The 27,961-nt window shown below is 37.2% G+C and overlaps 1 protein-coding gene across 2 annotated transcripts; it reads right to left on the bottom strand.

Moving 5' to 3' along the window:
• Positions 1 to 296: 296 nt before the first annotated feature.
• Positions 297 to 27,951, bottom strand: FNTA (farnesyltransferase, CAAX box, subunit alpha). Of its 2 annotated transcripts, XM_064585460.1 has the most exons (9): positions 27,703 to 27,950; positions 24,879 to 24,964; positions 16,364 to 16,478; positions 11,630 to 11,734; positions 9,357 to 9,483; positions 7,050 to 7,198; positions 2,302 to 2,364; positions 1,203 to 1,374; positions 297 to 931 (listed from the first exon to the last, which is right to left on the bottom strand). In XM_064585460.1, exons 1-9 carry the CDS (start codon positions 27,900 to 27,902, stop codon positions 809 to 811), a joined length of 1,140 nt encoding a protein of 379 aa, XP_064441530.1. In that variant the 5' UTR covers positions 27,903 to 27,950; the 3' UTR covers positions 297 to 808. The 2 variants fall into 2 exon arrangements, with proteins under 2 accessions (XP_064441530.1, XP_064441531.1); XM_064585461.1 differs by lacking the exon at positions 11,630 to 11,734 and having other exon boundaries at positions 27,703 to 27,951.
• Between the last annotated feature and the right edge of the window lie 10 nt (positions 27,952 to 27,961).

Raw genomic sequence — 27,961 nt, forward strand, 5'->3', positions numbered from 1 at the left:
ATTTGATGGCCCGGTTCCATAGTGTGGTTTAGGGATATATTTCTGGAAGATCGGGCAATTATTCTGTGAGCTACCTATATACCTTAATAAACCCTGTAGGTCTAAATTATCTTGAGTAGATTTTGTTGAGGTCAAGAACTGACCAACTCACATTCTAGTAACACTTCCTTTCACATGATCATGTTTGTGGTTTCTGTAGTTGTATGGCAATATTTTCTTTCTCAGTGGCTTTTCTAAGCTGAGACAATGTCCCTTGTACATAGTTAAACGCTATTTTAAAAAACCAAACTACTATGTCAAGTTTTAGGATACATCTATAATTTTATTACAAAACCATTCTTTTGGCATTAGTTGGTTACAGTGATAGCAAGATACTGTGAGTGTGGCAGAGCAGCTCTAATGTAACACTGCATTCCCTGCTTCCTGGACCCAAATTTAAGTTACCTTATACCCATTACATACAAGTTACCAGCGTTCATTAATGCTGCAAATCCTGACACATATTCCCTTTAGGGAGGAGCTGATGCTAAGGGATTAGAGTAAATGTTGATAAGTCTACAAAAGCTCCTTCGTGGGACTTTGTTTCTTCGCCCTCCCCCCAAATTACTTTGCTTTAAAAGAATCAAATTACTAGTCTGAATAGCAGCAGCACCGAAGGAGCATCACACTTAGTTCTTGTTAAAAAGCAGTACCTGTGCAATGCACGTTTTACACCACAGGCAAAGGGAATGACCGCTTTAGTTTTAAACTCCTGCATTAGAGTCTCTTAAAAAAATAAAAGCATTCCATCGAGTTCTTCCAGATGGTGTTATTGCTGTACATTTGTTGGTGGGTCACCCTCTGTGCTGTGTTTGCTTTGAAGGGATCTTCCAATATATCTCCAATATTCCTTTCTTATAGTGTCCTTTTCTTTAGCTAGAATTTCACACAACTGAAAATGAAAAACAAAAATTCTTTAAAGATAATGTGTAAATCAATCTCTAGGGCAAATGCTTTTGAGCCAACTGTTAAACTCAGAACATGTTCAAATGAGATACATCATTATAATCATACACTGTGTTCACTAGTGATGTGGGTTTTGCCCTGAACAGTGGAAATAGTCCTGCACTGAACTCGAGTGAACATGCTGAAAAGGGTATGAATATAGTGGCATTGGACAGACCAAATTCTGAGACACCAAGAACAGAGTTCTACTGACTTACCTCTAATGCTTTATTAAGAATGTCTTCCTTGTTGTCACATTGGTTTTCTAGCATGTCTTCATAGATATCCACGAGAAAGGCAATTAGGTAGGGGGAACTGTGACTTGGTTGTAAATCAAGTAACTGATTTAACAGATTTGGATATTTGGAAAGACCACGATCCTGTAAAATCCTAAAAAAAATTATTCTCAATTTTGAGAAGGAAGAACAAAAATAATAAAAAGATCGTAAGAAAATGACCTCTGTAACACGAGCAAGAGAGGAGACTTATTTTGAATGAATGAAAAACTAAATGAAAATTTTAAATTATGTGTGAGTTTTATTATTAGATAATTATGAGCTGAGTATAATTAGTTAAAAAGAATAATGAAACTTAAAAGTGATCATTTATAACTCAAACTGCAACACACACACAATTAAATCAGAAAATAAACCATCTTCTTAAAATTAAAAAAGTAAGGAAGAAAACAAGAGAGAAGTTTCTGTTTCTTCTTGAGATGGTTCCTTATTCTTTTAGCTCTCCAGATGTTATAGGCCCCAACCCTGGATATATCTCCAAATGTGACTGGGCTCCATACTTTATGTTCTTTGGGCCTAGTCTCCAGGGAGACCTCTAAGCTCGAAAAGGAGCCTGGTTGTATCAGTAACCAGGCAAGTGAAACCTTGTCAATTTAAGGAATGAGACTTGTAACAGGAGATCTCTAGAAATGAAAAGAGAAAGGTTGGCTATGCATCTGTGCAATCTGCTTGTAAATAGTTTGCTTTGTCTTTACTATGTTCCTGGGCTAAACAGAAACTAAGTGTGTATATCCCATTCTTTGAGATAAAGACTATAGGATTCATAAATACAACTATAACTCTATTACTGTTTAGTCATGGACTATTCCAAAAACTGTGCTGGTATGTGCTTGGGGGATGAAGAGAAGGCTAGAAGGCACTGTTCTTGGTGTCACCATCTAACACTGGTATACTTCTCTTAGATCCAGAAAAATGGGTAATTCTTTGATATCCTTTTGGAATCTGATTAATGGAATACATTCCATGATACATCATATTAGCAGGTGGTTTTTATATAAAACAATCCAAAACAACCTCTTACCCTTTCAAATAGTTCCATGCACTCTCATTATGCGGTACTAGTTTGATCATTTCTAGAGTGTACCTATAAGAAAAAGACCACAAAGAAATATGTGTAATTTTAAGAGCAGTGCAATAGTTAGAAACAGTTTTAATAAGATTGTGGCACAGCTTGGATATGTGCTTTCATTTATCTTAGTGGGCTATGACTAGGTCTAGGTCATATCTAAATTAGAGAGAATTCTTCAAGTCAGCAGTTTTCAATTCATAGTTACATAGTTCCTCCCTCCTGTAAATTTGTAACCAATTCTGGGAAAGGACACCTAACTAATATGAAGGCTCAATTCACAACAGGAAAATGAACTGATGTGGAGGATTTCCTTTAATTTAGGCTTTCCCTTTGAAGAAAATGTCAGCTAAAACAGGAGGTTTTTTCCTTTTATTGGTAAAGCAATCTTGAGAAAAAGTCTAAGATCTACTTATGCCCAATTTAAATCATTCAAAAAGGAGAACTAGATAATCTTAGGAGCTGTAATAAAAATAGCATGGAAATTTTATAGACAAAGAATAAAAATGAGAAATCAACACAAATGTATATTTCTTATATTCTGAAACAAGATTACTAGTTAACTATGATGTGATTACCAGTCAAAATGGACACTCCCTTTCTTTTCCCTTTAACCAGATTATTAAGTACAATTTAGATCCAATTACAACAAATTCCAAGGGAGTGACAGAATTTAGCTTCACTACATACTTGTTCAAACGAGTAAGTCACTCACTGACTAAACTTTACTAATCTTGGTTTTATTGCTGTTTTATTTTTATTTATTGTTTCATTACTGTTACGAGGGCATTTTTTTTTCCCAGAGAGTACAGTAGTCCACCTTTCTCCATAGGATGGGTTCCCAAACGCCCAGTAGATGCCTGAAACCAGAGTATCAAATCCTATATATACCATGTTTTCTCCTATACATCCATACCTATGATAAAGCTTAATTTATAGGCACACTAAGATTAACAATTAATAAACAGATCATAATATACTCATTGTAATAAAAGTTTTATGAATGTAGTCTCTCTCAAAATACCTTATTAGACTGTACTCACCCTTCTTGTGATGATTTAAGACAATGCCTACATGATAAGTTGAAGTGAGGTCAATGACAGGCATTGTGATGTAGCATTAGGCTATACTACCTACTGTCTCACCACACCTGTGTCCTCAGGAGGATCATACGCTTCTGGACTAAAGCTGCCATGAGTAACTGAAACTGCAGAAGGCAAGACTGCAGGTAAGGGGGGAATACTAGAACAATAAACTCATCCAGCATTATGAAAAAGTTTTTTTCAACTAATTTTACATAAACTAGTATTTCCAGTTATTTTTCAAACCATGTCCCTGCATGTTTTCACTAGGCATTGTAGAAGATTATTTCATTTTGCAATACCTAAAGAATTTTATTCATATACCTATGCACTAAAGCATGATCTATTTTAATGGTTAAAACATGAAGTTTGAGGTCAGAGTGCCTAGCTTCTTTGTTTTTTTGTTGTTGGTGCTGTTTTTGTTTTTTTTAAGTAATCTCTATACCCAACACAGGACTTGAACTCACAACTCCTCGGACTCACGACCCCAAGATCAAGAGCTGCATGCTCTACCCACTGAACTGGCTGGGTGCCCCAGACTGCTTAGATTCTAATCTTAGCCCCACCAATTATTATCTGTGTGCTCTTAGGCACACTATAGAACTACTCTGAACCTCAAGTTCCTTATCAAGTATCCCACAGTGTTGTTATGAAAATTAAATAAGAATTCCTGGCATGTAGTAAATGCTTAATAAATGGTAATTGTTGAGGCCCCTGGGTGGCTCAATCATTTGAGCATCGGACTCTTAATTTCGGCTCGGGTCATGATCTCAGTGTTGTGGGATTGAGCCCTGTGTTGGGCTCCACACTCAGTGCAGAGTCTGCTGGAGATTCTCTCTCTCCCTCTAAATAAAATAAAATCTTTAAAAGATAGATAAATAAAATAAAATAAATGGTAACTATTATTAATAGTACTAGTAGTACTCATGAAAATATGGCCATGACATATAAAATGAAAAAAGCAATGTGTATAATACCATTGCCTACGTTGCGGGGCATACATGTTTGCAAATGTACTTTAATAAGGTTTGGAAGGATCTGCACTAATTGTAGCTCACTCTAAAGAATGGGGTATGGGAAGAGAGAGTAAGAGATTTTGATGTTTTACTTTACACAATTCAGAACAGTTTTCCCCTACAACTAGACTGTATTACTTTTATAATAAAAGGAAAAAAAAACAGAAAATAATCAGATAAATCTATATTCTTTAAGAGTTAAAAAATCTAGTTAAACTAAATTCTAGATAACTACAGCTACTCTTAGCATTTTAAATATTTCTTTTACCTATCTTAATGGTATGATAAGCCTTAAATATGGAAAACTCTTAGATTTTTTTTTTTTTAAAGATTTTATTTATTTATTTGAGAGAGAGAGTGAGAGAGAGCACAAGAGGGGGGAGCGGGAGAAGCAGACTCCCTGCTGAGCAGGTAGCCCGATGCGGGACTCAATCCTGGGACTCCAAGATCATGACCTGAGCCGAAGGCAGTCGCTTAACCAACTGAGCCACCCAAGCGCCCATAGATTTTTTTTCTAAACAATTTTTTAGAGATTTTCTTTTTAAGTAATCTCTATATCCAATGTAGGGCTCAAACTCACAACCCCGAGATCACGAGTTGCATGCTCCACCAACTGAGCCAGCCAGGTGCCTGTGGAAAAGTCTCAGATTCCTGACTGATTGTTTCTATTTGGTAATAAAAAACCAGTGATCTGCCTTTGAAAACTGTGAGACGTTTCCATTTTTCACTCTTCATACTCAACTTTCAAGTATCTTATTACACCTAACCTAATGAAGTATGCTATAGTAAATAAGGAATATGTAGTATTTGAAATCCCTAATTATTAACTGGGTTAATTCAAGGAAGAATAACCTGAAGCAGTCTACCTTTTAGCAAGAAAGCTATTGAAATCTCTAAAGGATGACACTTTACTGTCCTTCAGAGTGCTTTGTCCTAATTTTCGTAACAGAATACCAACTCTAAAATAAAAAAAAGTACTATATAGAGGGCTGGATGATGAGTCTGAATTTTCTCTACTCAAGCCCCAGTATTTAGGTTTGAGAGTAATAAAATTATTTCAGTAAGTTCACTGTTACCCCTCATATCAATACTATTCAACAGAACTTGCTATGATGATGAAAATGTTCTGTATCTGTGCTGCCCAATATAGTAGTCATTAGCCACATGTGGGTACGGAACCCCTGGGAAGTAATTCATATAACTGAGGAACGGAATTATGTGATTTTAATTAATTTGAACTTAAGTAGCCATATGTGGCTAGTGACTACCATATTAGACAGCATAGCTTTGAAGAGTCGAACAGTAAAAAAGCATGAGACATGCTTGAGGGGAATGTGTATGCTCCAGAAAGAAGCCTACAGCAGACAGAGAGTTAATGCAGGACACTGGATGACAGACCTCTTTTCCTTTTAATTTAAATCACCAGAACCCTATAAAGAACAGAGAAAAGCTAGCTGCCCTGACCCAAACAGAAGTAATAAGAAGGGAGATGAAGGCAGATGGTCATAAACATCAGCTCTTCCCAGGAGCTGTTAAAACAACTTTTATTTTTTTATTTTTAAATTTTTTTAAGTAAGCTCTAGGGCCAACATGGGGCTTAAAACTCATGACCCTGAGATGAAGAGTCACATGCTCCACTGACTGAGCCAGCCAGGAGCCCCTAAGACAACTTTTATGATTAAAATTATGAGTATGAAAAAAAAATTATGAGTATGTTCTCATCAGGCTATAAAAACAATAAATAATATTCAAATTTAAAACAGACACTGAGACAAAAGAGACAAAGTCAGAAAAGAGGTGACTATTAATGTTTATGGATATTAGTATTCATTCCAATTCAAAAAATTCTAGCGCTTATAATAGCTTTTTGTATGCTAAAGCAGTAGTTTTCAACTAGGGATGGTTTTACCCCACAGTGGACATTTGGCCATGTCTGGGGACATTTTGTTTGTCACAACATGGGGGGAGAGTGGGTTACGCTGATATATAGGGTGTAAAGGCTAGGAATGCCACTCCACATCCTATAATGTACAAGACAGCCTCCTACAACAAAGACGTCCTGCTCCAAACCCTGCACAGTAGAGTAACAGGGCTCCTGAGGACTATTATCTAAAGGACACCAGAATTTAATGAGATAGTTTTAAAAATAAAGCTTCCTAGACACTATGTAATCTGATTTCTTCTCAATCTGTGATAGCAACAATATTTCAAGAAACTTAAGACACTACAGTGTAGAGGTATACTACAGTAGCTATAAATTTGTCCTTAAGGTTTTCATCTAAGTATTCTGTCCTATTCAATGAAGGCAGGATCAGGGGCAGTCTTGATCTTTGCTGGATCCCCGATGCCTGAGACATGATAGGCACACAAATACTCTTTTAATGAGGGACGCCTGGGTGGGTCAGTTGGTTAAGCAGCTGCCTTCAGCTCAGGTCATGATCTCAGGGTCCTGGGATCAAGTCCTATATCGGGCTCCCCACTCAGCAGGGAGCCTGCTTCTCCCTCTCACTGCCACTCCTCCTGCTTGTGCGCTCTCTCTCTCTCTGACAAATAAATAAAATCTTAAAAAAAAAAAATGAGTGAACAAGTGAAGGAGATTACTAACTGGACTTCTCTCTCCAATATAGCACGATCATTGTAGCCAGTGGTGTTAGAAATTACGAAGTATCTTTGGTTCCAGACAGAGTTATTTCTCACATCCTCTTTAAGAAGTTGGTCTACATACTGCAGCTCATTATCCCAAAGTTTAAATTCCTAAGAGAAAAGAAAAAATATCCAATTAGAAATGTCCCATTACTTTTGTTTTTTAAGAACAACCCCAAGATCAAGAGTCACATGCTCCACTGAGCGAGCTAGCCGGGGGCGCGTAGAAATGTCCCATTATTAATAATAAAAAAATAAATAAATAGGGGCGCCTGGGTGGCTCAGTTGGTCAAATGTCTGCCTTCAGCTCAGGTCATGATCCCAGGGTCCTGGGATCGAGCCCCGCATCAGGCTCCCTGCTCAGTGAGGAGCCTGCTTCTCCCTTCCCCTCTGCTGCTCCCCCTGCTTATGCTCTCTCGCTGTCAAATAAACAAAATATTAAAAAAATAAATAAAAATAAATGAAATTTCAGCAAAGCTAGTGAAGCTAGTGAAGATGTGGGACTCATCACATATTTAGAGGAAAATGATAGTTGCAGGTCGAGGAAGTGGAAGGGGAAAGAAAAGTCATCAAAGACAAGGGAATGGTCACAAAGAAAGAGAAAAATAAGTAAGAGAGAGCAAAGTGGCCTGTGATTTGGTACTATCTTCTTGAGAACAATTTATATACCAAGAGACATGTTTATACTACTTAAACAGACCCAAGAAGTATTCTCTTGGGGACTAAATCACAGGCAAAAAAGGTATATGTAACTAAATACTTATGCATTAAGGTGAAAATTTAGAGGGGGAAAAAACCAAACTCAGAAAATGATTAAATATAGTATAGTATATTAATAGGATGGATTTGATATGAATACATAATATTAAGTAAAAAAGAAGTATTAAAAATGCACATATGATAAAATTACATTAAAATACATGTGGAGAAATATACACAACTATATTTAGATACAAATCTTTACGTTATAAAGCTGTTTTAGTAAAAAAAATTATGGGCAGGAGAAAATCAATTAAGACAATTTAAAAAAGGAATGAAAAGTCAAAACTTAACAAATGCTGCAAAAGTTGGGGATGTTAATTATGAAAAAGCTAATGGAGTTATATTTCTTTTTTTTTTTTTTTTTTTTAAGATTTTATTTATTTATTTGACAGAGAGAGACACAGCGAGAGGAAACACAAGCAGGGGGAATGGGAGAGGGAGAAGCAGGCTTCCCACCAAGCAGGGAGCCCAACACGGGGCCTGATCCCAGGACCCTGGGATCATGACCTGAGCCAAAGGCAGATGCCTAATGACTGAGTCACCCAGGCACCCCTGGAGTTATATTTCTTATCTGATAATGGCAAAAGGGTAGAATTTCATATAAAAAACAAAAATACCAAATATCTTTAGAAAATGTATCCCTTTAATCAAATTTAGAAAAGCTTATATTTTTAAGTAAAAAAAAATTTTGTTGGGGCGCCTGGGTGGCTCAGTCATTAAGCGTCTGCCTTTGGCTCAGGTCATGATTCCAGGGTCCTGGGATCGAGCCCCACATCGGGCTCCCTGCTCAGTGGGAAGCCTGCTTCTCCCTCTCCCACTCCCCCTGCTTGTGTTTCCTCTCTCGCTGTGTCTCTCTCTGTCAAATAAATAAATAAAATCTTTAAAAAAAAAAAATTTTGTTAACTGCTCTTGTATAATGAATAGTGCACAAAGTAGCAATCACTGGAAAAAATTCACAGGAAACAACACTAGAATTGTTTGCTGGAATAAATAAATGCCCAGAGTGGGAGTTAGAATTTTATGCTAAACCCTGAACAACTCTTCTCTTCTATTCAGGGTTTAGCATAAAATTCTAACAAGTGGGAAGAAATAAAATACTATCTATTACTGTAAAATCATATTCCAAAGTTTGTGTATGTAAAAAACCCCTGTAGGTGCCACGCCCTTGTTAATTAAAATAACACAGCTGTATCAGAAAATTACAACTACCTTTTCTATTCAATTTGCTAATAAATATAAGATGTGATGCAAATTCAATTTAAAAAATACAAAAGTTACTATTCTTCTTTAATATGAAACTACTTACAACAGATCTTGAGAGATTAAAAGATTAATCAGCATGAAGGATGTCAGGTTTTAATTAAGTATCTTAATAATTCTTAGTCATTATATTTTGTGTGATCTTTATGTGTTTTCGTTCAAGAGTATACTTACAATTTAACAGTAATTTTAATTATTTAATTCAGTTAAAACAATCTGAAAAACATTTTAACAAGAAAGGCAATACCTGAATAACCCATTGTCGATGTTGCCAGGCATGATAATTCTTTGCATCCTGATTAAGAATATCAGCAATAAATTCAAGCTCCTGAGATGGATCTTTTAGCCATTCCACTAATACTCGCCTATGATGCCTAAAGCAGGGAGAAGAAAAAAGTTTTGTGTTAATGTATCCAAGAACTGAAGTATCAACTGCGTGTGTTGTACTATGTGATGTCGAGGAACACTCAAAAAACAGAAATTCACCTCTAATTCTCAAGATTATACTGGAGAGAAAAGGTAACAAAGAAGAAACACTCAGAGGGAAAAATTCCAGAACACTAAGAAAAGTTGAGAAACATAAAACAATGATTTGTGTGTAAAATGAAATCAGATACTTACTTAGGGTTTAAAGAAGGTTTATTTCAATCTAAATCTGGAAGTAATCTTTTGACAACCACAAGATCCTATCAAAGAATTTTGAAACATTGCCAGATGGCATAATCAGACTACAGGAAATGTGATACTATTTAATCAAGTACAGAAGCTCCTCTGGTTATAAATAGGCTTTTAATTTTTCTTAAGTCCACAGCATCACATACAAGCAACTGCTCATTCCATCAATTCGTGGGCAGAACTGAATTTGCTTCTACTCTGGCAAGTAGCTATGACAAGTTCCAAGTTTGTCAAGAGTTGTTTCTGTACTAGGAAAATGCTTCTAAGAGTTTTCTGTTTGGTTCTATTTTTATAATTTTTCTTAGCTGAAATATTTATAAAAATCTATTAGTGAAAATGTTTTAAAAGTCACTGTAGTGATGGTTGTACGTATTTTGTAAATACACTAACACCACTGACTATACATTTTAAATGGGTAAATAGACTAATGATGTTGGCTAATTGAATTTAAATTTTAAAAAATGGGTAAATAGTAGGGGTGCCTGCCTGGCTCAGTTGGTAGATCATGGGACTCTTGAACTTGGGGTCATGAGTTCAAGCCCCACATTGGGTGCAGAGCTTACTTTAAAAATAAATAAATAAATAGGTAAATAGTATGTGAGTTATACCTCAAAAAAGCTGTTTTTAAACAAAATCATTAATATTCAATATACTAAAAGTGAGTAGGAGTGATGGGAAAAGGGGAAAGATTCAATGCTTAATGAATGAATGAATGAATGAATGAATGGAAAATTTAAAAATTCATCTTACAGAATATTAAGAAGGCAAGATACTACTAAGAGGAATATCCTAGTGGGAAAGGCTTCTAAATTTATTTCAGAAATCTCCCAAGTTAGTGAACACTAGTAATAATTTACTTTTCTAGGTTCCTGGTAAATTCTGTAATTTAGGAAAAACTTAAGAATTAGGTCCTTCCGCATGTCAAGTTGACCCTCACCACTACCACCAGCAGTACCTCCTCCTCCATCTCTAAAATAACAGCAACCACAGTAGCTTCCATTCAAGGGGTGCTCACTATATGCCAGGTGCTGTTCAAACTCTATTTCTTTCCTATTTGTTCTCTGTCCTCCTGCTCCATATCGCCTCTTTTTTTCCTCCACTGTGTTCTGTTCAACTCACCCATAATAATCCCTATAGTTTGTCTATGCTAATTTAGGGCTTAGCTTCTAGAACAAATATACTCTGTAAAACACTCTGCACCATTGTGGTTTTCACACTGCACTGTAAGATAACTGGCTTTATTATGTGCTTTCCCTGTTAGACTGTGTGGTTCATCTTTGTATCCCCGCCATCAATAAAAAAATTTTGAATAAACGAATGAAAGATGAAATACCAGAAAGTCATTTTTTAACACACTGGAGAGAAAACATTTTTTCAGATTCTTTACTCAAAACTTTTCCAACAGTATTATATGCTAATGTCAATTTTTAAATAATAATAGCAGTACACATATTTGAGTGTTAACTTGAGGTTAGGCACCACTTTAAGCACTAAACATAAAATCATCTCATTTAGGAGCACCTGGGTGGCTCAACTGGTTAAACATCCAACTCTTGATTTCAGCTCAGGTCATGATCTCAGGGTCGTGAAATCGAGGGGCTCCTTGCTGAATGTGGAGATTGCTTAAGATTCTCTTTCTCTCCCTCTGCTCCCCCACCCCAATCTCCTCTCCCTTAAAAAAAAAAAAATCTCATTTAATCCTAACAACCCTATGAGACAGGTAACATTAGCTCCAATGCAAAGTACTAAAATTATTAAAAAACCAAACAATTCCCTGTAATCTCATCACCTACTGGGCAGGTAATATTAACATAATGACGTATTTCCTTCCTATTTTCATCTTACCAAACTTGATAGTTTTTGGGCTGTTCCTCAATTATTGCAGTGATGTAGTTCATTTCCTCATGTAGATCCTTTTGAAGTGACTTTAAGAGAACTCTCCGAAAATGCCTATAGCAAACACCAAGCATTGTTTCATTACTCTACATAAACTGCCTAGCCACAGTATCTGATGAAGGTAAAACAACATAGTTAGACACACTTCTTTTTTTGGTAGATATTCTATATAACCAATAATTTAGCAATGTAACTGAGTTTGGTTTTCCAAACTCATACAACTATCTGGTGACTGGAAGAATCAAGCATTTTGAAGTAAAAATAGTGAAAGGCAACAAATGTTGAGAGAGGAGAAAAACACAACCAACTAATGATTATTTTTAGGTAACACTCTGGTTACGAGTGTTCTATTACAGGAGAATCAAAGACATCTCTTTCCCTATAATATTTCCCTATATGGTACAGCTTGTTCGTTCAGATATATAATTCATATAATAAATTAATTCCATTACAAACATTATCAAATATTTTGTTTTCAGAGCCACCATAAATATGCTATTCATATATGAAACAAGTTTCTCTTAATTTCTTCATAGGCAGAATCAAATCATTAAAAAAACCTTTTCTCTAAAAACATGATTATTAGTTCTGGTCTATTTTTACTTCAAAATTTCCAACTCAATGTATAATAAAAGACAAACAGCTGCTTTAAAAGTATAATGCTAACTAGGACAGATAACAGTATTTCTCTATTTTATTAGTTTAAGGAAAACTAGGCTTCATAAAGCATGGCCATAAACAAGAAGCTTGGTTTACATGAGTAATGTTATCCAGTATACTGCCTTTAAAAAAACAGCAAATAAACTTAGGAAATTTTAAAATACATTCTAAGTTACTTTGTGTTATGTATGGTCAGGAATTTTTTTTTTTTTTTTTAAAGATTTTATTTATTTGACAGAGAGAGACACAGCGAAGAGAGGGAACACAAGTAAGTGGAGTGGGAGAGGGAGAAGCAGGCTTCCTGCGGAGCAGAGAGCCCGATGTGGGGCTCGATCCCAGGACCCTGGGATCATGACCTGAGCCGAAGGCAGCCGCCCAACCCACTGAGCCACCCAGGCCCCCCGGTCAGGAATTTCTTAAAAGATAAGAAAGTGCATATCAGAGATATAAAATGATGGAATATCATACTAAGAATTCCAGTGAAACATGGTAGATTAAATGAATGTTTATCCTGACACCCTAATAAAACCCCACAAAAATGATAGTAAGGGAATAAATAACAGTATAAACCACAAAGACAAAGAGAATTAGGAACAAAGGGATATCACAGCATTTGGAAGAGGTCAACAAAATTACGGAAAATAGTAAGCTGACAGAAAAGTTCACCTGACTTTAAAAAACAAAGTGCTAAAAACCTGTCAACAGAGGAAGAAAGGTTCAGAGATCAGGTGTCAGGTATCCTCAAAATTGGGAATCAAGTATGGGGTTAAAAACAGTATAAAATCTAGGGGCTCCTGGGTGGCTCAGTTGTTAAGCGGCTGCCTTTGGCTCAGGTCATGATCCCAGGGTCCTGTGATCGAGCCCCACGTCGGGCTCCCTGCTCAGTGGAGAGTCTGCTTCTCCCTCTCCCTCCGCCTGCCTCTCTGCCTACTTGTGCTCTCTATCTCTCTGTCAAATAAATAAATAAAATCTTAAAAAAAAAAAACAAAACCGTATAAAATCTAGAAAGAGCTCTTAACAGCCAAGATCCCTCCCCCAACCTTAAGCAGAGAGGTGACGGCATCACTGGCCTGGTGTGAGATAACAGAAAAAATATATATAGGTCTCTGCCCCTGGTTCCTGGCACAGAGCTCCTGGAGCAGTTAGAAATTCCTAAGTGATAAGAGCACTAGAAGCAGGGCACCTGGACGGCTCAGTCGGTTAAGTGTCTGCCTTCAGCTCAGGTCATGATCTCAGGGTTCTGGGATCGAGACCCGCCTCGGGCTCCCTGCTCAGCAGGGAATCTGCTTCTCTCTCTCCCTCTGCCCCTCACCCCGCTCGTGTGCTCACGCTCTCTCTCTCAAATATATAAATAAAATCTTTAAAAAAAAAAAAAGAGCATTAGAAGCATTCTATTGAGGCAACTCTAGGTGGGCTCCTTAGGTGGCTCCTGGTCACCAGGAAGACCAAACCTTGATCAGAAGCTTGGAATTATCAGTTCTACCTTCAGCTGCCTAGATAAGAGAGAGGCTAGAAACAGAATTAATAACTGATCATGCCTACATGAGGGAACCTCCAAAGCATCCCAATACTAGGAGGGTTGGAGTTTCTAGATGGGTGAACCTATCCATGTTCTGGGAGAGGACATATCCTCCATGAGGACAAAAGATCCTGAGCTTGGGACCCTCCCAGACTTTGCCCTATATATCTCTTCATCTGGCTGTTCATCTGTATCCTTTTATCACATCCTTTAATAAACTGGTAAACAAACACTCTAGCAAATTAATTGAACCCTAGAAAGGGGTCATGGGAACCTCTGATTTATAGCCCATTGGTTAGAAGCATAGGTGACAACTGATTTGCGATTAGCCTCTGAAATAGGGGGCAGTCTTGTGGGACTGAGCCTTTAATCAGTGGGATCTGACGTTATCTCAAAGTCAGGTAGTTAGACAATGTCAGAACTGAGTTAAATTGTAGGACACACAGCTAGTATCAGAGAGAACTGCTTGGTAGGGGAAAAGCCCACAGCCATTTGGTGATCAGAAATGTCAGAAGTGAAGTGTTTTGTGTGAAAGTAAAGGAGACACACAGAAGGATAACTGTGGTTCTTTCTAAAAACCTGGCAAGACACAAGTGGCTTTATTCTCTGGAAAAAATCTGAAGCAGAAAGGAATACCAGACACAAGAGAAACACAGGGCAAGGAAAAAGACTAGAAACTGGGAAATTTAAAACACTAATATACTAAACAGCTGAGAACCCCCACCCCAACCAATCTTCCCCTGCCTGACCCCCCTAACTGTGGCAGCCAAACACATACTCCTCAGGCAATAATCAGACAACTCTTCTTTGGAGAAACAAACCAACCACAAGAAAAGATCTAGAATTGCTGACATGTGAAGATTTCGCACAAAACAGCCACATCTCCACTCACTAACCTCACAGTGAAGCCCACCAGCTGACAAGTCCTGCCACATACACAGCTTCCAATCAGGACTTTCCCTACCTCTTGAGAGTTTGAAAGGAGAGTCAAGGATGTGAGAAAAATACTTACATGAAAGAAAGAAACCAAAACAAACACACAGAGAAATGAAAATATATCACATATCTATGAAATAAAAGACAAGATGCTATTTAAAAAAAATTCAGAAAATAATAAAGAGCTTTGGAGATTAGTAATTTTTTAAAAAAGATTTTATTTATTTATTTGACAGAGAGAGATACAGCAAGAGAGGGAACACAAGCAGGGGGAGTGGGAGAGGGAGAAGCAGGCTTCCCGCGGAGCAGAGAGCCTGATGCAGGGCTCTATCCCAGGACTCTGGGATCATGACCTGAGCCGAAGGCAGGTGCTTAATGACTGAGCCACCCAGGCGCCACTGGAAATTAGAAATTTAAAAAAAAAAAAAAATTTTTTTTTTTTAAAGATTTTATTTATTTATTTGAGAGAGAGAATGAGATAGAGAGCATGAGAGGGGGGAGGGTCAGAGGGAGAAGCAGGCTCCCTGCCGAGCAGAGAGCCCGATGCGGGACTCGATCCCCGGACTCCAGGATCATGACCTGAGCGGAAGGCAGTCGCTTAACCAACTGAGCCACCCAGGCGCCCTGGAAATTAGAAATTTTTGAGTGCAGATAGAAATCAGAAGATAAAGTTGAGGAAATATTTCAAACGTAAATGAAAAGACAAAGAAATGAAAATTTAAAAAAAGCAATCAAAAACATACCACATACGACTAAAAAAAAGCATTCCAGAAAGAGAAAAAACAGGCAAAGAGAAAAGGAATTATCGAACATAAAAAAATTCTCTGGACCTACTAAAAAGGTTTAAACGAAATAACGGGAGTGTTCTCAACAGAAGCTAAAGGAAATAGAAAACCAGTTTTAGAATTCTGAAGGAAAACAATTTCTAATATAGAATTCTACTAATAAAGTTGAGAAGAGACTAAAGAAACTTTTCAATATATCAAATCTCACAAATGATTTCCCACACATCCTTTTATAAGTTCTCTTCTACTCAAGGATGTGGTCGATAAAATGAGAGAATAAATCAAGAAAGAGACACAGGTCAGGTCTGGAGATAGGGGATCGAACACATGAAAGAGTTTGAGATTAGATGTGCAATGCCCACACTGGTGAAGAAGAAAAAAAAGGAGCTGAAGGATTACCTGTTGTGTTCAGCAGTAATGACACATTTTACACATATCAGAGAGCCTGGGAGACAAATTACTTACTGGCACAAAGAAAATGAAACTAAACAACAAAAAAAGGCAATCTGTTAAAAGGAATGTACTCTGAAATACTGTAAAATGTGGGTCAGCATATTTAGAATATATAGGTTAACTTAAGAAAAAATAGCAAAGAGTTCTTACCTATGGGGGAGGGGACACTGGTAGAGAAAAGAAAGGGGACAGAGGATGCCATTTTTCATTCAGTCTCTGACTTTTAAACTCATAGTGTGAATTATGATAACAAAGTTTAGTTATGAAAAAGAGCCATCTGAACTAAAACATGAGACATTTAAATGGGGACTATTAATGAGTAGTACTTACCACACTGTATAATTGGCTGCATTTAACTCAATAGCATCCCTGGTTAGTTTAAAAGCTCGTTCACTTCTTTCATCACGCTGCAGGACAGCCCGGAAATAATCATAAACATCTCTAACTGGGGACAGAGCATACAACTGCATTAGGACTATCTTCCTGAGTTTATAGTATAAACTCAGCACTATAATACAAAATGCTGTTATATCTTACAAGGAAAAATACTGAATTTATATCATTTATAACAGTAAACAAAAGAAAGTCAAATGACTGTGGGAATGCCACCCTGAGAATGCTTTAGTGTCACAGCCATAACATCTGTGTAACTATGCTTCCCGCTCATGTATGTACAGGGGGCTAGTGCCAGACTCCAAACCTCTGAAAGACGTCAGGCATTAAAGTAAAATTAAGAGTGCATATATTCAAATATAATTCACTTACCTGGTTTTCCCACATTGTATTTTGATCAGTTTCATAACTAAAAAAGCAATGTACACAATGGTAGAAAATTCAAACCATACAAAAAGGTTCACACTAAATTTCCATTCAACTAAATTCCTAGTCTTTCTCCAAAGAAGCAACCACTGTTAACTGATTCTACTGTATCCTTCCAAATATATGTTCTAAATACATCATCCCGTTTTTTACACAAATGAGATCACATTGGGGGCCTGGCTGCCTCAGTCAGTAGACCATGCAACTCTTGATCTTGGGGTTTTAAGTTCAACCCTCACGTTGGGTGTAGAGATTACTTAAAATCTTCACAAAGATAAAAAAAATAAATGAGATCACATCACACTCTATGTTCTGGGCCTTGCTTTTTTCACTCACACATTATTAAAGGTAGTGCAAAACTTACATACTCATTGACTCAACAATTCCAGTTCCAGGAAGTTTTCTTACAAATATACTTCCATATGTACCCAAAGCATCCAAAGAAATTTACTGGAGTATTTGGTCACATAAAAAACTTTTAAAAGGCTGGTCTGATGGTAATGGGTTAATCAGAACTTACTAACATTAGTGTCACTAAAGTTGGTATACAACCCCCCACTGCTAAATTTGACTGGCTTAAAAAAAAAAGGAAATGAAAATTGGAAACAAATGATAAAGAATGAGCTAAGTCCATTATGACACACCCTTACAATGACATACTACCCAGTTGTTAGTATTGAGACTGCTCTGGTATGTACAGCTATGGAATAATTGCTAAGACTGTTAAGTGAAAAAAGTCAGGTGCAGAGCAGCATGCTATTCATTTAGTTAAAAATATATGCTTATTTATGAATATACTGAGGAACAGGGATGAGAAGACATAATTTTCAACAGGATTCCCTGTTACAAAGTGTACCACATTTCTTCAATAGCTGCAGAGCATTTCACTGTATGGTATTCAAATTTTATCCAACTCATTCCCTATAAATGAATGTTTCATTCTTTTGCTGTCCTGAATATAAACTGTATGCTATCCTGAGTATCAGTGTATGCACATGTGCAAATTCAGTGTCTCTATAAATTCCTACAAGTAGAATTACTGCATCAAGGTGATGTGCACTGTTGATGCTGACAGGTTTTGCCAAATTAAAGATCTGATCAATATATATACTCCCTCCAAGAATGTATGAATAACCTATTTTTTCCACATCCTCACTGACAATATCAAAATTTCTCATCTTTGCCAATCTCTTAACTGAAGAAACTTAGACTTTGGCAAATATTAACCTGTTGTATTCCCATTTTCCACAAGACAAACTGAGGCTCAGAGAGATCAGCAAGTTCACACTGGGTCAGTGTTCCTTGCAGACAGAAGTTAAACCCAAATCTAGGGGTGCCTGGTTGGCTCAGTCAATAGAGCATGTGATTCTTTTTTTTTAAGATTTTATTTATTTATTTGAGAGAGAATGAGAGAGAGAGCATGAGAGGGGGGAGAGTCAGAGGGAGAAGCAGACTCCCTGACGAGCAGGGAGCCCGATGCGGGACTTGATCCTGGGGCTCCAGGATCATGACCTGAGCCGAAGGCAGTCGCTTAACCAACTGAGCCACCCAGGCGCCCCTAGAGCATGTGATTCTTTTTTTTTTTAAAGATTTTATTTATTTATTTGACAGAGAGAGGCAGTGAGAGAGGGAACACAAGCAATGGGAGTGGGAGAGGGAGAAGCAGGCTTCCCGCGGAGCAGGGAGCCCGATGCGGGGCTCGATCCCAGGACCCTGGGACCATGACCTGAGCCGAAGGCAGATGCTTAACGACTGAGCCACCCAGGCGCCCCGAGCATGTGATTCTTAATGTTGGGGTTGGGAGTTCGAGCCCCACTTTGGGTGTAGAGATTGCTTAAAATTAATTAAAAAAAAAAAAGTTAAACCCAAATCTAGTCTGACATCAAAGCCCATGCCACTAATCACAATGAACCAGTAGATACTGCAGCTGAAATGCCCTCATAACATAGTATAGTTTAAGGCAGAGAACAGATTATGCCCCAAGACAGACTATGAAAAAAAAATGTGTTAAAACACTCCTCAATACTTTTTTCCACAATTAAAAATGTATGTGGACATGCTATGCTATTTTTCTTACAGTATATAATTTTACACCTACTGACAGTTTAAAAACTTTTAAAAGGGATGTATGGAAACGTCAAAATATCCTTGTTTGCTTAACCATTCTGTTACTATTGGCAATGTGGATTGTTTTCAATTTTGCTTTATAAAAATCACTGCTTTAATCTTCCAATAACTTTGCATTAAAATTTTTTTTAATTACGTGCACATATTGTTTCCTTAGACTATAACCCCAAAAGTGAAGTTATTAGAAAACATGAACAATTACAGCTCTTTACAAATTCTGAGACATTAAAAGGTTACCTACTTCTAAACACTATCTTTAAAAAGCTGAATTTAAATCATACCAGAATAAAATTTAGAAAGAATATAAGTGGCAAACAACAATGAAACTAAGAACCAAGCTCCCAAATATTTTTCAAGCTATAACAAAATGCTTAGAACACATTACTTCTATATACAATGTATATATACATTTATATACACACCTATCTACACATACAAAACATATACACTTGCACATATACGTAGCATAAAACCAACTTCGTGGAGACGGGAAACATAATGAGACCAGTGGAAGGCTATATACCAAATTTTTTTTTTTTTTAAGATTTTATTTATTTATCAGAGAGAGAGAGAGAGAGCACAAGCAGGGGGGAGCGGCAGGCAGAGGGAGAAGCAGGCTCCCTCCTGAGCAGGGAGCCCGATGCGGGACTTGATCCCAGGACCCTGAGATCATGACCTGAGCTGAAGGCAGAGGGTTAACCAACTGAGGCACCAGGCGTCCCGGCTATATACCAAATATTAACAGTGGTTATTTCTCTTTTTAAACTGGTAACTTTTACTGCATCATCAAGAACATTCTTTTTTTAAAAAAGTTTTTACTTAAATTCATCAGTTAACATATAGTTTAATACTAGTTTCAGGTGTAAAATATAGTGATTCATCACTTCCATACATCATCTGATGCTCATCACAAGCACACTTCTTACTCCCCCTCACCTATTTCACCCTTCCCCCCCACTCACCTCCCCTCTGGTAACCATCAGGTTGTTTGTTCTCTATAGTTAAGAGTCAGTTTCTTGGTTTGTCTTTTTCCCTTTGTGCATTTGTTTTGTTTCTTAAATTCCACATGAGTGAAATCATATGGTGTTTGTCTTTCTCTAGTTCACTTAGCATTACACTCTCTAGCTCCATCCAAGGTGTTGCAAATGGCAAATTTCATTATTTTTATTGCTCAGTAATATTCCATTGTATATATACCACATCTTCTTTATCCACTCATCAGTTGATGGGCACTTGGACTGCTTCCGTAATTTGGCTATTGTAGATAATGCTGCTATAAGCATCAGGGTGCACATATCCCTTTGATTAGTATTTTTGTACTCCTTCTATAAATACTTAGTAGTACAAGTGCTAGATCATAGGGTAGTACTATTTTCAACTTTTTGAGGAACCTCTATGCTGTCTTCCAGAGTGGCTGCACTAGTTTGCATTCCTACCAATAGTGCCAGAGGGTTCCCCTTGCTCCATATCCTCGCCAACACTTGTTGCTTGTGTTGTTGATTTTAGCCATTCTGACAGGTGTGAGGTGCTATCTCATTGTAGTTTTTTTTCACTTAACTGACTGAGCCACCCAAGCACCCTTCATCAGTGTTTTATAGTTTTCAGAGTACAGGTCTTTCACCTCTTTGGTTAGGTGTATTCCTAGGTATCTTATTGTTTTGGAGGCAACTGTAAATGGGAATTACACCTTAATTTCTCTTTCTGCTGCTTCATCACTGATGTATAAAAATGCAACAGATTTCTGTACATTGATTTTGTATCCTGCAACTTTACTGAACTTATTAGTTTTAGCAGTTTTTTGGTGGTCTTTCAGGTTTTCTATATATAGTATCATGTCATTTGCAAATAGTGAAAGTTTTACTTCTTCCTTGCCGATTTGGATGCTTTTTATTTCTTTTTCTTGTCTGATTGCTGTGGCTAGGGCTTCCAGTCCTAGGATGAATAAAGGTGGTGAGAGTGGACATCCCTGTTTTGTTCTTAACTGTAGAAGAAAGCTCTCAGTTTTCCCCACTGAGGATGATATTAGCTATGGATTTTTCATATATGGCCTTTATTATACTGAGGTAAGTTCCCTCTAAACCTACTTTGTTGAGGGTAACAGTGGCTATTTCTTGATGATAAGAGTCCTCTTTTGATTTTAACATCCTCAAAATTTTCTAAGATGAGCATTTATTACTTCAAAAAATATTTTTAATTAAAAAGAAATATATATTCCATGCAAACACTGTAAACAATAGAAAAGTACATGAAGTTTCCCTTACTCCAATGCCACTCCCCAGTGCACTGGATTTCTATCAAGGGTAATGGTTGTTACCAGATATTTTTCTAAGTGTTTGTGTGTGTGTAGTTTTGTTGTTTATTTTTTAAAATTTTTACTTATTTATTTTTATTAAGTAATCTTTATGCTCAGCATGGGGCTTGAACTCATGATCCCGAGATGGAGAGTCCCATGCTCCACTGACTGAGTCAGCCAGGCATCCCTGTTGTTTATTTTTAATGAAATTGGTATAATATTTTTCATACTGCTTTCCATTTTGGCATTCTCCTCCTCAATGGTATGTTCTTCCATGCCAACATATACATATCTACATCACTCTTTTTCCACTATTCCATATAAAGAACATGGCATAACTTACATGTGAATGCTATTTTTTTTTTCAGAACAGAATTCTGTAAGTGGGAATAGAATACACAGCCTTATGGCTTTATATGTCAAGTTGATAGGCTCATAAATTAATCTGGGGTTATATAAATAGAATTTTATATTCATTAGATTTTTTCTGTAGTTTTCAATATTAAAATATTCTTTTAACTAAATATTACACATTTGATACACTGTCATACTCAAAGTTTCTAAAACGTACTTGGCTTTTTTCACTCAACATTGTTTCTGAGGTCTGTCCATGTTATAAAAGATCTAGATCCTCTTAACGGTTACTTAGTATTCAACTGTATGATAATGTATGTTTTACTTATCCATTTTCCAAAACATAAATATTGTAAGTGGCTTCCAACATTTTGCTTTTTCAAAAAATGCTGCAAATTATAATAGTTAATACATATAGTGCTTACTCTGAGCCAGACAGTTTTATTATTTTATATATATAATTTACTCACTCTATAAAGTACTGGCCCTTGAATGACACGGGTTTAAACTGCACAGGTCCACATATACGCAGATTTTTTTCAATACAGTATAGTACCATATTTTTCTTAGGAATTTTTTTAAGAGTTTTTAAAAAAATTTTTTTTTGAGAGAGAGAATAAGCTGGGGGAGCAGGGAGGGAGAGGGAGAAGCAGGCTCCCCACTGAGCAGAGAGCCTGATGCGGGACTCAATCTCAGAACCCTGGGATCATGACCCAAACTGAAGGCAGACACTTAACCAACTGAGCCACCCAAGTGCCCCGATTCTTTTTTTTTTTAAACTAAACTCTATCCCCATATGGGGCTTGAACTCATGACCCCTAGTTTAAGAGTCATATGCTCTACTGACTGAACCAGCCAGGCACCCTTCCTTATGATTTTCTTAATATCATTTTCTTTTTCTCTAGCATAGTTTATTGTAAGAATACAGTATATAATTCATTTAACTACAAAATATGTGTTAATTGACTATTTATATTATAGTAAGACTTCCAGGAACAGTAGGCTATTAGTAATTAAACTTCTGAGGAGTCAAAAGTTATACATGGATTTTCAACTGAGCAGGGAGGAGGGAGGTCAGCACCCCTAACCCTCATGTTATTCAAAGGTCAACTATAGCTACTACTGTTATCCTCATTTTACATAGGAGAAATAAAGGTAAAGGTTAAATAATTTGTCCAAGGTTATAGAGCTAGTAAAATGGTGAAGTTAGAATTTAAATCAGTTGGTCTGTCTCTGAAGTGTGTGTTCTTAACCTCCTAGTACATGTCTTCTGATGTCATATGGCAGAGTGCACCCAGAATGTAGTGGGAAGCAGTATTTCAAGGTTATACGATAGAAGCATTTTCCAATTTTACTAGATTAAACCAAACCCCCAAATGGCTAAACATGAAAATTACCATCTGAAATGTATGTATCTGTTCATATGCCCTAAGATCTGATATCGTACAATAGTTTTAATTTTTACCATTTAATGCATGGTTGGGAAATAACATTCCCATTTTATTTGTATATCTTTCATTCCTAATGATAATGGACATCCCCCCGCCTTTAAAAGCCAATGGAATTTTCTCTTCTGTAAACTACCAGCTCATATACCCTTTGTCTATTTTTTTATGTTTGCCTGTTTCCTTAACCTTTTGTAGGAATTTCTTGTAAAGTTCTGAACATCAATCCTGTTTCATATGGTGTATCTTTTCCCATACTATTGCTTCCCTTTTAACTTGGTCATGGATATCTTTTGTACAGATTTTAAATTTTGATATATTCATCTATCAGTTTTTGATTGACAGGTCATATTTATCCATCTTTTTCCTTTGTGGTTTCTAATCATGATATATTAAGAATTTTAAATGTTAATCTTTTTCACCCTGCAAAAAAAGCTTTTTTAAATTATTTAACCAAGAGAAACGTTATGATTGTATCGGTTTCTCCAACATCTTTGTTATACGTACGTAATGAATCTGAAAGTGGTTTTCATCTCTCTGATCACTAATGAGGTTAACATCTCTTCACAGATATTTCCATTTCTTCTAGTGAATTATCTCTCCATATCATTTCTCTTCATAGTGTGAAAGCTTTGCATTTTAATGCAGTTATATCTTCTGATCTTTTCCTTAATTCTGAATTTTACATCTTGCCTAATAATACCTTCTTCACCAAAAGAAAGAGAGATTATTCTCTTGTTCCTTGTATATTTACAGTTGTGTTTTAGAACTTTAATTCATCCGTAATTTATTTTCACGTAAGACATGAGATAAGGATATAATTTTACTTCTATCCAAATGCACAGACTACTGTTACAAAACCAATTTCATTAATCCATCTTTTCATACAAGTGTAAGATGTCCTTTTTATCACATATTAAGTTCCCATCTATACTGATCTATTTTTAGATTTCTTATTAATCTATTTATTTCTGCACCAGTTCCACAAGTTATTTTTAGTAGTACATTTTTATATTCGATAAGTCAAACCTTCATACCATCTACTTCCTTTTCAAACATTCCTTGGCATTACTTCATAATCAAAAGAATACAATAGACGCTTTCTGTAAAAAAGGAATGATCTTGGATAACAAAGCCTTAACTGAAATGTGTACATAACACACACACATACACACACACACACACCACAGAGGTTTGAGGATTATGAGGCCACCACAACCAACAGAAATCAGAATATATATATACACACACACACATATAAATACAAAGCTAGCATTCCATTTTATTCATGTACACTTTCTTAGAAGAACAACTAACATTTGTATGACCTTCAATTTACAAAGCATTTTCATTCACATTCATTATGAAAGAATGATACTTTGTCAAAGAAAATAATCCACTCATTTTAATATCAGTTAATGTATTCCAACTGAGCCTAACACTTCATTGCTGAAATATATTTCAAAATGCACAAGTTTCACCAACCAAGGTTTATTCTACATAAAACAGTAACTCCTTTATGTTGTATCTTGTGTGCAGATTAAACAGTAAATGAAAAGCACAATCACAAGTACCTATTACATACTATACTGTAGCATTCATTACTTAGACTTAGAATATGTCCATTCTTTGGACAAAATAAAAGTTTTAACCATGAAAATGAATTATTAAAAAACGAGTATTAGCTTAAGTCATTTAGATCTTTATTAGACAAAAATCTGTCATCTACCTAACCAGATAATTGTCAATTTCAACTCTGCTACAAAGTTTGACTTGTAGACCTTTTCCCAATAAAAAATAAACTTACATTTTTCACTATAAATGATCTGGACCACTGGATTGGGGCCATCATTCTGCGGCACTGGATCTATATCAGCCCATTCTGCTCTGTCCCTGAAATACATATATTTTTTTCAGTGATTGTATTCAAACACATAAGAAGAAAAAGAACTCTGGTGTTTTTAAAAATAGTGGTGGGGGGTGGGAGGGATGGGGTGGCTGGGTGATAAGACACTGGGGAGGGTATGTGCTATGGTGAGCGCTGTGAATTGTGTAAGACTGTTGAATCACAGACCTGTACCTCTGAAACAAATAATACATTGTATGTTAAAAAAAAAAAAAAAAAGAAGAAGATAGCAGGAAGGGAAAAATGAAGGGGGGGAAATCGGAGGGGGAGACGAACCATGAGAGACGATGGACTCTGAAAAACAAACTGAGGGTTCTAGAGGGGAGGGGGGTGGGAGGATGGGTTAGCCTGGTGATGGGTATTGAGGAGGGCACATTCTGCATGGAGCACTGGGTGTTATACGCAAACAATGAATCATGGAACACTACATCAAAAACTAATGATGTAATGTATGGTGATTAACATAATAATAAAAAATAGCAACAACCACACTTCCATTAATATTAGTAACTTATAAATATTTTAATGTAATCATGGTTGGATTTTTTTCATGACCAAGTTTTGCCATTTTGCTTTACATATTAAACCTTTTTTTTAGATTTTATTTATTCATTTGAGAGAGAGAGAGAGCACAGGCAGGGGAGAGAGAGAAGCAGACTCCCCAATGAGCAGGAGCCCAACATGGGGCTCGATCCCAGGACCCTGGGTCATGACCTGAGCCGAAGGCAGACACTTAACCGACTGAGCCACACGAGCACCCCAACATATTAAACTTTTAAAGTAACATAAATTGAATAATCTGCCCATTAAATAAGTTAATAAATCAACAGTTCTCAAATTTAAAGTTTTTATGTAAGTGTAGAAACATGTTTGCAGTAAGTACACAATAGTTTTAAATTAGAAATCAATTTAATTCATTGGTCTAATAAGACTTTTTGGAATTAGCATTTTAAAAAACTGAGTAACAATTTACTAGGAACTGACATTTTAAAATCAAAGTAAGCACTATTAGTTTACTATACTGAGAGGTAGTCCAGGTGGTCTTTAGAGAGCAGGTTATGAAATCTAGTAACTGTCTGAGCTGGAATGTAGGCTCTACCATTTATCAGCTGTGTGACCTTGAGAAAGTTACTTAATCTCTCTGGGCCTCAGTTTCTTCATTTATAAAATGGAGATGATATTACTAACCAACCTCAGAAGGCTGTTTGGAGGATTAAGTGAGATAATATGTTAAGCAGTAAAATGTGTGTAATAGTAAGCACATAGTAAGTATATTACACATATATCCTGTTAGTATATAATCAATATATGAAATACACATTACCATGTTATAAATATAGCATATAATAAATGTATATAATAAGCATTCAATGAATACGATTTCTCATTATCAATGCTAAAATAACACGGTGGCACCAATAGGTGCCTATAGACATTTCTGTGCAAAATGCCCAGTATGACTAAATTTGTTTTAGCCACTCTTTTTATATTATTTTTCTTTCACCCGTCTTTTAGTTCTCTATACTGATCAGCTATTGACAGCAAAGATTCTGTGGCATCCAGACAATCTTGAAGTTGTGTCCACTATATCAGAAGAAATACAAGGGAAACAATTACCTGAGGTGTGAGACTTAGAGCCTGGGGAAGTAGCATGAGAAAGGTAAGGCTGTCATTTAGTCACTGAAAAATCAGACATAGCCAAGTGAAGCAGCTGAATATTTTACAATTCAGAGAGGAGGTGTGAGGATTATGGGGCTACCATAGCCAAATTAAATGTGTAAAACAACTCCAGTAACAATCTGGATAGTGACTTTCACTCATTCATAAAATCACGGAAGGCAAATAAGCTATCGAATGGGTTTACCTAGAACTACCTAAGAAAAAATAAGACAAAAGAAAAATAAGATACAAGGATTTCTCAATTGTCTTTGCAAGTTCAACTGGAGGTAAGGAACTGGCATTACCAGAAAGCAAAGAACTTCTAGGGGTGGGACTGGGGAGAAAAAGCAAGAAAGTTACAAAGTACCCAACTCTCCCTACTATATGCCACTTGTATTATGTACGAGGTGATGTAGGGATGTATTACAGAGTTTAAGAACAAATATCTTTTCGGTCTTACAGCTTAAACTCGGTGCCTGTCTGATGGTAGGCGCTAAAATATTTAAAGAAAATGCTGAATGAAAATGTCCCAGTCCTTAAAGATCTTACTCTAGCTCTCTCCATTTTAACAGAAGAAGCCCTTACACCTTGTTTTTAAAGCGAGCTAATCGGGACCTTATTTATATTTAAATCTTACTTCCTGCCAGGCTATTAAACAGCACCCAAACCCTTCGGTATTCAGTTAGATTATCAGGGTTAGCGCTGTGGGAGCATGAAAGAGAGCGGGAGATTTCTTAAATTCCTCAATCACACCTAAACAGCCTAAGAAAGAGTGCTGTCCAGTGTGTTGCAGCTTCTACGCTCTCTGATGTCTGGCCTCCCCTCTGTCTCTCGGTGACAGCGTTGGCCCCGGGAACAGCAACCCCGAAAAGAGCGCTAGGGCCCCAAGCGGGCCCGGACCCCGCCGAGCGCGCCCCCTCCACCCCGGGGGGCCGGACAAGGAAGCGGCGGAAACTTCGGCCGAACACGCCGAGGCCAGAAGAGCCGACCCGGAACCGCCGGCCGGGTGAAGCACCCGCCTTCGGGGGAAGGGCCTCGGGTGCCGCGGCCCTGCTGTGGGCGTTACCTGTACAGGACATAGGTGGGCGAGTCCAGGCTCAGGAACCCGTCGTCCATAGGGGACGCCACCGCTTCTCCGGGTTCAGCCGCCATAGCTTCTTCCTGCTGCTGCTGGGGCGGCGGAGGGTGCGGCTGGGGCGGTGGCGGCTCCGGCTGACCGGACTCGCTGCCCTGCGCAGCCTCTCCGACCCCCTCAGTGGCCGCCATCTCGCCTCGGTCCGCAACGGAGGTGGCGGCGGCCCCGCCCCTTGGGGCCCCGCCCCTCG

This window comes from Mirounga angustirostris, unplaced genomic scaffold, assembly GCF_029215605.1.
Source record: "Mirounga angustirostris isolate CCGP_5_RB_7025 unplaced genomic scaffold, mMirAng1.0.hap1 SCAF_2, whole genome shotgun sequence".
Classification (NCBI taxonomy): domain Eukaryota; kingdom Metazoa; phylum Chordata; class Mammalia; order Carnivora; family Phocidae; genus Mirounga; species Mirounga angustirostris.

Excerpts from the sequence above, each read along its gene's own strand:
- FNTA (XM_064585460.1), bottom strand. The coding sequence starts at position 27,902 with ATGGCGGCCACTGAGGGGGTCGGAGAGGCTGCGCAGGGCAGCGAGTCC. Across the intron at positions 16,479-24,878 it reads GATCATTTATAGTGAAAAAT|TTAGAGATGTTTATGATTAT; the intron begins GTAAGTTTATTT and ends CTCTGTCCCCAG. Across the intron at positions 7,199-9,356 it reads ATCGACAATGGGTTATTCAG|GAATTTAAACTTTGGGATAA; the intron begins GTATTGCCTTTC and ends CTTTTCTCTTAG.